The 14,162-nt window shown below is 32.4% G+C and overlaps 1 protein-coding gene across 1 annotated transcript in view; it reads right to left on the bottom strand.

The window, feature by feature from the left end:
* Positions 1 to 14,162, bottom strand: part of LOC144838081 (uncharacterized) — a 64,653-nt gene that overhangs the window by 32,197 nt on the left and 18,294 nt on the right. Inside the window, exons 19-26 of the mRNA XM_078693440.1 lie at positions 13,802 to 14,002; positions 13,181 to 13,495; positions 12,869 to 12,922; positions 12,146 to 12,356; positions 10,591 to 10,626; positions 10,110 to 10,151; positions 7,934 to 8,443; positions 7,063 to 7,120 (exon numbers count right to left, since the gene is read on the bottom strand). Of these exons, the coding sequence (XP_078549566.1) occupies positions 7,101 to 7,120; positions 7,934 to 8,443; positions 10,110 to 10,151; positions 10,591 to 10,626; positions 12,146 to 12,356; positions 12,869 to 12,922; positions 13,181 to 13,495; positions 13,802 to 14,002 (1,389 nt within the window). The 3' untranslated portion in view covers positions 7,063 to 7,100. The remainder of the gene's footprint in view (positions 1 to 7,062; positions 7,121 to 7,933; positions 8,444 to 10,109; positions 10,152 to 10,590; positions 10,627 to 12,145; positions 12,357 to 12,868; positions 12,923 to 13,180; positions 13,496 to 13,801; positions 14,003 to 14,162) is intronic.

Below are 14,162 nucleotides of genomic sequence, written 5' to 3'. Positions count from 1 at the left end.
GCTTATCACGTGACGATGCCAGGCATGGGCAGAGAGAGCACGTGTATCGTAGTCTCGCTCTCCTCGCTCAACAGGAATGTATACGTTACGCTTCATTGATTTTGAAGGCTTTCCCTAAGTCAGTGCGAAAATCGGCAAACGTAAAGTGCAAACATATCTAATGTTTCACTGTTTTGATGGATTTTCATAAAAAATTGACTTTATAAATGGGAAGACCGACTAAAATTACATCAGATAAGTATAATTTTACAAAAGTAATTGATATGGTTAATGATAACGAGTCGTCGGAAGATTGACCATTTCACGAATTTCTTATTCTGTAACCACAGTGTGATTTTGCCGTAGCTGCACTTGTAATCTGGCCTCATTTCACAGCCTTCGTTCTGCTTCACTGGGCGCTTATATAAATTGAAACTTTTACCGTTCAAGAGACAAACAAATATATTTTACATTTTTTACTATTCATTTTAAACCCGGAACCCCCCTTTAAATACGATCCTCCGTTCAGGAGGTACGATTCTTTAATTAACATAGTGTCCTGAAATCCACTGAAAACGCATGTTAATTTTGTTTTTACTAAAGAATATCAGAAGAATGAGTAATCCGCGGTTTTCCCTGTAACTTTAATATTGTCCATGCGGTAGGGCGCCACCATAAGTTGGGATGTATGTGATGGTAATCTAAGCCTGGACCACCTGTAGTGTTTTCATGATAAAAAATGTTATCAACTACATGCTAACATCATATTAAACGAAGGATAGTTTAATAATACAGTCGACTCCGTCTAAGTCGAATTCGCGTAAGTCGAATAATCGCAAAAGTCGAATTTTTATGAAAGTCCCAATTCTTTCCTATACATTACTGTGTAATTTTGATTTGTAAGTCGAATTTTTCTAAGTCGAAATTCGTCTAAGTCGACGTCTTTTTGCGGTCCGAATACACACATTCTTTAGTGATTTATATTGTATAAGTCGAAGTCACAAATCATGCGGCAACAACGCGATAAAAAAAGCTGATGAAATGTATGTAATTCAATAAACAAACGACAGAGGTGATAATGTGCATATCGGTTCTCTCAAGCAGGTTGTAGCATAGGCGGCGTCCTATAACTCGCGCTAGTACTGTATATATCTGTGAGTTGTTTTAGCGTTGAGAAATTGAACGGCGTTTTGTGGGTACCTATTTTGTGCTAGACAGATGGCAATAAATAATGGATACCGTTTTCGAAAAAGAACGAAATGTATTTATTATAAAAAAAATACAGTTAGTCATTGCCAATAAAGGAGGCTTAGCATTTATTAGGCCTAGCTAGCTAAGCAAACTGAATTCAAGAAGGCTCATCGTGTGGGCCGCGATCGTGACAGGGTCTACTAGGCCTAGCCGTAGTGCGGCTAGTGAGTGGGCCTAGGCCTAGGCGTAGCATTTTTTTTTACAAATCTGTAAGTCGAAGTTCGCATAACTCGAAGTTTTATACCAGTCCCCTTAGATTTGTAACATTTATATCATAAATACATTACTTAATTTACCTTAGAATTGGGCCTTTTATGAAGAAGAATCACATAAAAAGTAACAAATAATTCTTTTTTTTTCTTTCTTTTTTTTAATGATTTTACAGACGTGTTTCTCGCACACCATTCGCGAATTTCGCATACACGAAGTTCAATATTTTCATTTCTATGGAGCGCCAAAAGAGCAACTATAATAGAGGGTTAAAAATGCAGTGGAATGCGTCTAATTTAATGCATCTATTTATGAAATACACATTTAATTTCCAATTTTTTTGTCAATAAAAAAGTTGTTACATGTTACTGCTGATAATGTGCGGTTTTCAAAGAACATTAACCGGCGGCGCCAGGCTGCATGGATGTGTGCGCTGATTATGTGACTCAGCCCCGGGGCTAGACCTAGTAATGTTGAATCCAGACGTTTAATAACGGGCGACAACGTCAATGATGTAGTAATAGAGCAAGTTCATGTGGTTGGTGGACGTTACATAAAGCGTTTAAAACATGCACTCAATCTCAAATATTATTTCATTATACAACATACAGTAGTAGTATTATAATCCGATATGTTGATAGCCAAATTAGAAGTAAAGGAATTATAATTCAATGTTGGAAATTGTGTTGCGTCTAGTTCATTCGTCCTTAGTTACTATGAGAGTTTTATTTTTATTCCAAATGGCCTATAGTATTTAGGCCTATATTTTTTATTAAACTTTGTTTACAGATGATGACCATAAACAACAAGCAAATGCGGACAATAAAGGGGCCCTCAAATAATATGATTTAGACAGTAGCCCAGGGCTGAGTCACAGAAATCAGCGCACACATGCAGCTTCCATGGCACCGCTTTCCTTACACAAACTCACATAATGAGGTTATAGTAAGTAGGCCTAGGCCTCTTTTGAAACAGTTTTCTGTATTCTAGAATTAAAATCAACATGTTTTGGCTTTTCAATAATAATAACAGACGTAGGCTACATTTAGTTTTTGTCATCACACGACGGCGATAATAGCAAGAAAATGCGGTTGATCACTGTTTTTGCGATATGAACAAATATTCAAAGTCCTTATACAATGACGTCACACACCAGCACCCCATTGGCTGATTATGACGTAATGTAATTTTACCGTACCTTTAGCAAACGGAAGTTAGGATACGGTACCGTATCTTTAGCCACGGCGATAAACCTACAGTACATCTTATGATGATGAAATTGTCGATTTTTATTCTTAAAAGTCAACGAAAACCATGTACAGTTTCAACAGTAACAATAACATTTTAGTTGTATTGACATTGACAAAATATATTGAAATTGAACGTAATTTTCACCAATAAATGCATTAAATATGCGCATTCCACTGCCTTTTTAGCCCTCTATTATAGTTGCTCTTTGGCGCTCCATAGAAACGTCAATATTGAACATGGAGTAGGCCTAGGCCCTATGTGAAATTCACAAACCGCCCATGTGCAAGAAACACATCTAAATTAAAAGGATTTATTTGTTACTTTTTCTGTGATTCTCCATTGTAAAACTAAAAGTACGTAAGTAAGTCTAATTCTAAGGTGTGATATTGAGGATAAAGTTCCTTAACACACTTGGAGTCGAAATAAAACACAAGTGCGAAACGGAACTAGCGCCCCTAGGCTAGTAGTAGGCCCCTAGTAGTAGTGTAGTCAGTACGTAGATGGCTAATCCTAGGCCTAGAATAGTTTGTTAGCTAGCTAGGCTAGGTAGGGCCTATATCCTAGGATACGAATATAAGATCCAAATAAAGACCTGCTATTAAAACAATACAGTATAAAGAATTCCGTATATGATATGGTATGATAATAATGAAACAAAACTTACTTCTTGTTTTTGTCATTCTTCTGTATATATATAACGTGTGGTGGGCATGGGTGGAGTGATAAACTTTATTTTTTATAGAGGGCGCAATCACAATTTGTCTACATTTTATCGCTGCAATATTATCGAAGAACTTTATTACTCGATCTCCGGCGGCGGGTTGGTGAAATGAATAATATTATTCCTATAATAAACAATACATTTTTAACAATAGCTAGCACGTACAATTTGATATAATGACCTCCTCGATGTTAAAATCTCCCTCTTCAAAAAACACTATCCTTACAAATAAACAAATATGTTTTTCATTCATAATTTAGTATTTATTACAAAATATGAATAACAATAAAACATAGCAGCACAAATACTGAATTGAGTTTTAATTTACAAAATTGAATTGAAAGTAAAAAAATATCAAAATATAAAACATTTCATTTACCAAACAGACATTTAAAAATTAATTCATATAAAAAATATAATTACTGTACAAAAAAATTTAACACTATAAACAATCATTTATCAAACATTAATTTAGATTTAAGCATTGTTCGTTTAATAATCGGATCAAATATGGAACAGGGTTAGAGAAGTGGCGTTTAGTAGCACAGTGGGATTCAACAAAGTTGTGACTATGTCTAGTATGGTAAGGGGAAAGATTAGAGGGTGCAAGGATTTAATTCTGTTGAGAGCCATATATATAGTTATGACTTTACATATATGGCTCTGATTCTGTTCTTCCGTTTACCTGGTCTCATTTGCATATATTTTTGTCCCGTTTTGTTTTTGTAATTCTGCATATATAAAAAATAAATTAACAAAGTATATAGTTAACTGGTTCTCAAGTTAAAAAAAATATGGAAGACATTCCAACTACTTCCAGTTCCAGGGTATTTTGCCTCTTTATTTTTAATATTTAAACTCAGTTCATTTACTGTACAGTACTAAAATGTTGTCGTTTCATTTGACAAGCAAGGTTGAATTCCTTCAGGGGAACATTTTTGTTTTTAATAGAAAGGGGAATCAAGAGTGGACTTTGACATTTGGATTATTTTTCAAAACAGAAGAAACATTTTAAACAAAATTATATTGGGGTATATTGGAGAGAATTTAATAAATGAAGTAGATAAAGGCTTGTTTGATAAATTTCTTTCATGGAAAAATAATATTCATAGTTTATTTCAAAATGTAAGAAAAAAAAATAGGCATATTATTTAAGTTGAGATATTTTGTTCCTCAAGACATCCTAATTATAATCTACAACTCATTTATTACTCCATTATGCGTTTATGACATTGAGGTCTGGGGTAGCACATATTCTTCTTACTTAAACTAATTACTTATTATTCAAAAAATGTATGTTTGTCATTTGATTTTTGCCTGTAATCTCAACCTAGAGACTCTAATATAAATGCACAACAAAATATAAAAACAGTTAAAATGGTCTTATCTCTAAATATAGCAATATGTAATGCCTGCAACAGGAACATTAGCAATGTTTTTTACCCACATGCTTGTAGGCCTACAGTTATTTTTTGTAATATTCCAGTATTGTTATTTTGTTTTGTCATCTTTTTTTTGTTACAACATTCATGTACCGTTTAGTACACTAAAATCTTATAATAAATCTTTGTAGGCCTACTGTTTTTTTTTGTAATATTCCAGTATTGTTATTTTGTTTTGTTGTCTTTTTTTTGTTACTAACATTCATGTACCGTTTAGTACACTAAAATCTTGTAATAAATCTTCTATTTGTAGGCCTACTGTTATCTTTTGTAATATTCCAGTATTGTTATTTTGTTTTGTTGTCTTTCTTTTGTTACTAACATTCATGTACCGTTTAGTACACTGAAATCTTATAATAAATCTTTCAACAGTAGAACCCCTCCTCTTTACTACTGGAGTAAACCCCTTCTTTAGGACACCCCTATTAAGGGGACACACCCCTATTAAGGGGACACATCCCTATTAAGGGGACACATCCCTATTCAGGGGACACACCCCTACGCTTTACTACTGGAGTAAACCCCTTCTTTAGGACACCCCTATTTAGGGGACACACCCCTATTAAGGGGACACACCCTTCCTCTTTACTACTGGAGTAAACCCCTTCTTTAGGACACCCCTATTAAGGGGACACATCCCTATTCAGGGGACACACCCTTATTCAGGGGACACACCCCTATTCAGGGGACACACCCCTCCTCTTTACTACTGGGGTAAACCCCTTCTTTAGGACACCCTTATTCAGGGGACACACCCCTATTTAGAGGACACACCCTTATTCAGGGGACACACCCCTATTAAGGGGACACACCCCTCCTCTTTACTACTGGAGTAAACCCCTTCTTTAGGACACCTCTATTCAGTCACTTTCTCATAAAACGAGGGGAAATATATGTTTCAACACTACAGCCAACTCCTAATCAGGGGACGACCCTATTAAGGGGACAACCCTATTAAAGGGACACGTTTGAGAGTGCCAAATGGTTGATTTAATCCTATTATAAGGGGACAGCAATTTGTTTCTGGAAAGAAACCACCACAGACAATAACTAGTGTGGTTTACTTCTGGGATACCAAGGTATCTACGCTTTTGTACATTGAGGTATGACACGCTAACATTACATCGCAACCAAATCACTACTCAATTGGCAGATAAAAGAGTTCACAGGTAGATTGTACTGGTACCAGTTTTCAACACTTTAACGCCGTCTAACATTTGTGTGAATAGAATGTCCATCCATTGCATCATTGGGCTAAGTCTGTGACTTAAGTTTTCATCATCCTTTGACAGATCTATACGAATGAAAAACAGTATCAATCAATTTAGTATAACAGTTATCATGATTATTGTGGAAATTGTAATTGTTTTTTTAAGATTATGAATAATAAATATAAATTCACACAATAAACACCACAATATTTTCCAATGTAATAAATTCAGTAGATTAGCATCATAATCATTGTTGAAATCATAATCATTATTTGAATATGATCACAGTATAATTCATGAAATGACACAAAATCATTTCCAATTTCAGGAAATAAATTCAGTAGATAGCATTCTTATCATAATTACTGTTTTAAGGATTTTGAATAAAAATTTATGAAACACCACAAAATTCTTTCCAATTTCAAGTAATAATTCAGCATTGTTATAATTATTGTTTAATAATCATCACTGTTTGAATATGATTATAATATAATTATAATTTAATAATTTTCAATATCTATGATCAAAAAAATTTATGAAACACCACAAAATTCTTTCAAATTTTATGTAATAAATTCAGTAGATAGCATTCTTATCATAATTACCGTACTGTTTTAAAATTTATGAATAAAAATTCACGAAAGACCACAAAATCATTTCAAATTTCAAGTAAATAATTCAGCATTGTTATAATTATTGTTTAATAATCATCACTGTTTGAATATGATTATAATATAATTATAATTCAATAATTTTTTATCTATAATCAGTTTTTAGAAACAACTACAGTAAAACAAAACTACTCACTCACATTTTATTCCTTTATAATAATTCTGTTATTCTGTGTATTATAAATCCTAAATTTTAGAGTAATATTCTCAATATCACCAACTTTTTATCATCTTAATTATATTATCATATCATATATCATCATATATGATCTTCCTTTTTTATGGTTATCTCCCAATTTTGTATAATACTTTAATGAATAATTTACCTTCACTCTGTTCACATTGGTGACTTGATGATACCATCTCATTTCTTCTCACTATTGCCTATAAATAATCATTTAATGTAAATAATCAACTTTAATGAATAAAACTAAACTATTTCATTTCATTTATTCATCCAAAGAGAAAATGAAAAATATTATTAAAAATATAGCATAAAATGCATTAAAAGATGAAAAGATTGTACGTGGTTGATGACCTAAAAAACCAGATATTATTAAATTTTAATCAAATTACAATAACTTAAACTGTTTAAAAATGAAAGATTCAATAATATTACAAAATACTTAAAGATGTATTGTCCCTTGAAACACAAAAAATAAAAAAAATTAAAATATTCTACATTTAAATTGGCCATATCAAAGTAATATTAAAGTTATTCACTTTAAGTCGAAAATTCGAGCCAAAAACAAGTTTACGTAATTAACAGGTAAATTAATTTGATTACATTTCGTCTGGAAAATCGTCGCGAGCGAAAGTAAACAAAGATTTCAAACCATGAGTATGCATTATACATGATGATGATTACAACTCGTCACGGTTGAGAAGGTGTTTCCCCACAGATCGCAAGGAAGTTTTATGATTATGCATACAGAGTAGCTAAACAAGCTCGTTGCATTATGAGATATGTTTTGATCGAAAACTTTGACTAGAAGTCAATGTTATTTTTTGAACAAAAAAACGTCTGTATTTCAGTTAAATGATTTTTTTTCCCACAAATTTTTGGTGAAAGTTATTAACTATTATGATACTTCAAAATGACCCACCTTTTTTGAAATCTTTTTTCTAAATTTGTTTTTAATTAGTCAAAGGTACAATACATCTTTAATATATGTAATATAAAGTAGAAATACATACCAAGTAGTGTGTTACTTGCTATTGTTCCGAGACGATCTGAAAACCGATTTATTTTGTCTGGATCATCTGCTAATAATTGCTCAATCTCAAGATAGAGAACTGCATCCCATACGTTGGAGAAGCTATATCTTCTTAACTTGTAGAAAGCAATAACATTATGTAAAGCACGTGGGTCAACTTGTTTTAGGGCCTTGAACAGTCGCTTTCTGTAAGATGACAACTTGGTTTTATCAGTACTTCTAAACTGAACGTTGTTGTCTGTCATATACTTTGATACAAGATCTTTGGCTTGTGCTATTTCAGATGTTTTTGTGACCTGTAACAGCAAGTTAACATTGGTTGGCAAGATTAAACCTTTGTCTTCAAGTTCATTGAGCAAGTCATTTGCATTAAAATCTTGATTTGTAATTTCACCAACATCCAACTTATCGAATAGTAGGAACCTTAGCCAACGATATCTTTCGCCATCAAAGCAACCACTGAGACCAGCTTTTAGGTCTCGGAAATTGTCTGCAAATAAAATTACAGGACATTCGTTTGACAGTGATCATTATTGTACCCACTCCAAAATCAAAATAAATTTTTATTTAATCATCAGTATAGAATATCAACAAAATGTAAAACAGTAATTGAGGTCAATATTAAATTTGTTTTATTTTCTCTCTCCACTCTACTATTTCAAAATAAAAATATTGTGGAATCATGTCAGGTTCGGGTCAAGTTCAATACAAATATGAAACTACTGTCAACTTTGGAATACTTGATATTGTAAATTCTGAAAAATTTGACAGTCACATGTGTGTCATTCTAGACTTGGCTATATGTGGCAAGTTTTGGTTTATTAAACAATTAAAATTAAGGACTTAGGCCACGGGCGGGTAGAGGCTTGTTTTTGGTTTTGCTTTTCCCAATGAGTTCCCCACAAAGACATTGCATTACTGTCAAACTATTTCTCAAATATGTTTTTGGTAATGCTAGTTTATTTAGTTCAGGTCCGAATTGAATTAATTTATTTAAATTGCATGCGGCTGTGATGATACATGGACATCTGTACTGTGTGTCCCACACAGACTAGGCCTTGCTGTCCTACTCTAGTAAACTAGTATTACTGAATGGGTACCCCTATTACTAGCTACAGACTAGCCTAGCCCGATCGTCCGTTGCATGAGTTCAATCTTCTTTGCCATCTAGACCTAGGTGAATGATGACCATAAACAATTCTACATTTGTAATTTGACATAAATTTGCTACTTAAAATTGTCTATACCAATTTCATTTATGGATAGGAATCACGTTGGCCTTCATCCAGTCATTGGGAATGGTACCGGTTGATATCTTGCTGTAGTTATATTCTTTTACTAGGGTAGGAGGCGCTCGAGTCGGGGATGACGGGACAAGTCACACCTTGTAAGGGCGTATCCCTTTCTTTGGTTTGGGTTTAGTTTTTTCCCTCAGTTTCTACTGTATGATCAGCGCTTTGAGAGGTTTCACAACATACAGAGCTTTATGAGTCCATGATATTATAATATAAATACTCTGCGTATTTGTTAGACTCTCACAATGACGTGCCATATCCACAAATCAATTTCTAGAACATGTATGCACTGAATAAATCATGGTACCCATCTTATGCTAAAATAAAATTCATTGATATTAACAGAGACAAATAATTTATTATACAAATAACACACAAGTCTAAAGTTGTGCGTTAGAGGAGATGCGGCAAACTTGAGGGTATTTACAATGGTGTATGTTGCACAACATTTTTAAAACCAGAGAGTGCGTTGCATCTCCAGTAACGCACAAACTTAGAATTGTGCGTTATTTGTTTTACAACATGGGTCTATGAATTATTATCACCACTTTGCTTGCCAACCAAATCACCGCCTAGCCTAGAAAATGGTACAATGCCTAGCACGATCGGTAATACTCTGCCATATGATTTACACGCAGTGGTGTTATGCTTTTTTGCTGGGAACTTTTTCCACTTCAGTGCATGATAGTGAAAAAATAAAGAGCGCCATGTGATTCATTTCAGCGCATCTGATTGGCTACTGTACATCCTTGAACCCATGTTATAATACTAGTTAATTATCATCCATAAAAGTAAAACATAGTTACAATTTAAATTTTTTTTTAAATAATCTATTTATCTGATATATAATATTTCAATCACCTTGGTCTGTTTTTCTTCTTTTTCTTCCCTTTCCAATTTCATCTGCAAATAAAATGAAAAATATTACACTAGTTGAACCTTCTGTAAGTGGACACCATTGGGTCCAGAAAAGTATCTGCTTATAAAAGTGCCTACTTATGACAGATTCAGCTGATAGTATCAATTAAGTGTTTGTTAAAAGAGGGGAGGAGCACTGCATACAATGTTTAACTATAATCACTTGAGACAAAAAGATGAAATTGCCATGCGAGTAATCTACAACAAGCGACAGCTCATCTGAGCTTATGCAATCCTTCACTTGTCATTGGTCAAATTACTATTGTTGTGCTTACGTTCTTGTGTTGCATCCTAGAGATCCAAATAATCGTCATTGAGGGCAGCACAGCATTAACAAAATCAATACTTTATTATAATTAAATATCATTGAGTCCATAAAAGTACAACATTTTGCAAAATTTATCTACTTATTTCAATCAATTACCTTCATCTGAATTTCTTCTTTTTCTTTCTGTTTCATCTGCAAATAAAATAAAAAATATTAGTTGAACCTCCTGTAAGTGGACACCATTGGGTCCAGCAAAGTATCTCATGGATGCACACAAAGATGCAATGCACAGCTCATCTGAGCTTATTTACTTGTCATTGGTCAAATTAATTACAGTATGTTGTGCCTACATTGTTGTGTTGCATCCTAATGAGATTCAAACTTAACAGCCAACATATTAAACTCTTGTCAAATAAAAAAAATAAATAGTTTTATAATATTGAACCTCCAACATTCACATTTTTGAATTTTAACTATCTTGACAAATAGATTGTTAATATTTTAATATTTTAACTAAGTAGAGATTATCAATAATGATTCTACTAGTACTACTACTGGTAAGAGGAATGAAGATATCAAAGCTAATAGCAGCATGTTGTAACAATGTATAGATTATCAATAATGATTCTGATAGTACTACTACTGATAAGAGGAATGAAGATATCACAACAAATAGCAGCATGTTGTAACAATGTATAGATTATCAATAATGATTATGTTGTACTACTACTGGTAAGAGGAATGAAGATAGCAGCATGTTGTAACAATGTATAGATTATCAATAATGATTCTGCTAGTACTACTACTGGTAAGAGGAATGAAGATATCACAGCTAATAGAAGCATGTTGTAACAATGTATAGATTGTTGTAACAATGTATAGATTATCAATAATGATTCTGCTAGTACTACTACTGGTAAGAGGAATGAAGATATCACAGCTAATAGAAGCATGTTGTAACAATGTATAGATTATCAATAATGATTCTGATAGTACTACTACTGGTAAGAGGAATGAAGATATCACAGCTAATAGCAGCATGTTGTAACAATGTATAGATTATCAATAATGATTCTGATAGTACTACTACTGGTAAGAGGAATGAAGATATCACAGCTAATAGCAGCATGTTGTAACAATGTATAGATTATCAATAATGATTCTGATAGTACTACTACTGGTAAGAGGAATGAAGATATCCCAGCTAATAGCAGCATGTTGTAACAATGTATAGATTATCAATAATGATTCTACTAGTACTACTACTGGTAAGAGGAATGAAGATATCACAGCTAATAGCAGCATGTTGTAACAATGTATAGATTATCAATAATGATTCTACTAGTACTACTACTGGCAAGAGGAATGAAGATATCACAGCTAATAACAGCATGTTGTAACAATGTATAAATTATCAATAATGATTCTGATAGTACTACTACTGGTAAGAGGAATGAAGATATCACAGCTAATAACAGCATGTTGTAACAATGTATAAATTATCAATAATGATTCTGATAGTACTACTACTGGTAAGAGGAATGAAGATATCACAGCTAATAGCAGCATGTTGTAACAATGTATAGATTATCAATAATGATTCTGTAGACCAACCATCAATTTTAATATGTTATTGTTAAACTGCACTGTTATTGTTGATAAACAAATAAATGAAATATAATTAAACTTGTAGTCTCTGTTACTACTTTACCTCCAAATAGCCGCTTGTAACGTGTAACATCAGTCCAAAAATCCTTGCCAGTTATGTTGCAATATAACTCATTGTCCTTGGATGTATCAAGTTTTCGAATGTGCTTCGTTTTCTTATCGCTACAACTACATAAAATGCATCTCTTGAATGGAATCCCCCTTCTACCGCCATCTTTAGATTGTTCAAATGTCTTCTCAACCGTTGACAAAGCCTAAAGATATAAATTAAATACAGATTTAGAGATAACTGTAACAGACAATTTACAAAACAAAATAAAATAACAGCTACTTTATTGAACAAAAGTTTTGAAAAATATTGAATTTCATTATTTACAAAACAATTGTAAAAAGAAATGAAAACAACCAAATAAACAACATATGTATTTTAAATAAAAGAAACATTTTTCTAAATTTATTAAAATATATGCAAAAGGTAGGCTACTGCTATACATTTTCTTCAAATCATTGCTACTTTATTGCTATGAGGTGATCTAGAGACTATACTATACCGTGTATCAGTAACAGTTGTCTCCAGATAACCTCAAGCATTTTTTAACCATTACCTGAACCCCAGCCACTATTCAATTATCATTATTTTTACAGAATTACATATTTTTAATACAATCTATTAAGTGTTAATATACAACACTTTTTGTATGCAATAGAAAAATGGATGTAAAATGTATAAACACTACTCTTAATATCTCACACAATCATAACATACCTTTTGACAGGCTTGTGGACATAGGTCACATTTCTTGTTTTGTTTAATAGTCATCTGTAAAAAAATAACCAAAATAATTGATATTAGAATTTGAGTTGATATGTATGAAAAGTAAATTCTTTAATTGATATTTAACAGATTTATGAAATTGACAATAAATTGGCAATATAAAGACCTTAATAAAATAAATAATATATACTATAAGCAAATAAATAATAATATATTTATTGTTTTGTTTTATTTATTTAACTTCTATCAAATTAAAATATATTTGTGATATTTATTAAATATTCACTAGAGTTTGTACAATACCTTTAACAAGAACTTTTGCTCAAAAGATGAGTCATTCTTCTTAGTTTCAAAATTAACAAGAGATAAAGTCACATGATGAATTTCGTTGAGGTAAAGTTCTGCATAATTACACGATAGTTCTGTCTTAAATCCATCAGATTGAAATTTGGAAAGGAATTCATTAACTACATATGGAAACAAAACGTCTGGCAGATATCCCTCAAAGTCGTAATAGATACTGATAGATTGTGAATCATCAGGTTTTGGTTTCACTTTACGTGATGTCTTGAAAGCAAAGCGTAGTGGCACAAAGAATGATCGCTTTACATCTGATTCCTGAAATTGATAAAGTTGTGTAATGTCATTTAAAAGAACCAAAGATCAGTTAATTTATATGTTAAAAATATCTTTTAGTAGAAATTTTAACAAATCATGTCTCAAGGCTAAAATTGTGTATTAACTATTCAGTAAAATCACAGACAAATCATATTACACACATTGGAAATTATTAATTTATCAACAAGTTCAACAAACATTTATTTCATCAAATGCCATACAAAGTAAAGAGCATAAAAATGAAAAATTGTCTCAGTTGGCCCTTTAAAATGGTTTACATAAACAATAAAAAGAAACAAAACCTACTGTAGATGTACTTGCCACATCTTGGCTGCTGGTTGTCTTCCTCTCACAAAGAAAACCTAATTGAATCATCAGTTCTACAAGGAACTCAAAATTCTCTACATTGCATACATCTACTTTACACTCTTTACAAAATTTTTGCAACAAGACTTCCTCTAGTATGCCCTCGCCAAGCTTACGATAAGCCTTTATAAACTCGGTCGGCTAAAAGAAAGCACCAATAATTAGCCACAAATGTGATTGTGTGTTCAGTGACAGAATATTCAGAAACTGAAGGAGAATGACAACGCATCATTGCTTTAAATAGACACAATAACAAGTTTTAAGGATCGCATATAATCTTATACATTATACCACCATGAGC

This window comes from Antedon bifida, chromosome 3 (assembly GCF_963402885.1).
Source record: "Antedon bifida chromosome 3, ecAntBifi1.1, whole genome shotgun sequence".
NCBI classification, from domain to species: domain Eukaryota; kingdom Metazoa; phylum Echinodermata; class Crinoidea; order Comatulida; family Antedonidae; genus Antedon; species Antedon bifida.
Note: the sequence above shows the minus strand (reverse complement) of the source record. Positions and strands in the feature narration are given on the sequence as shown.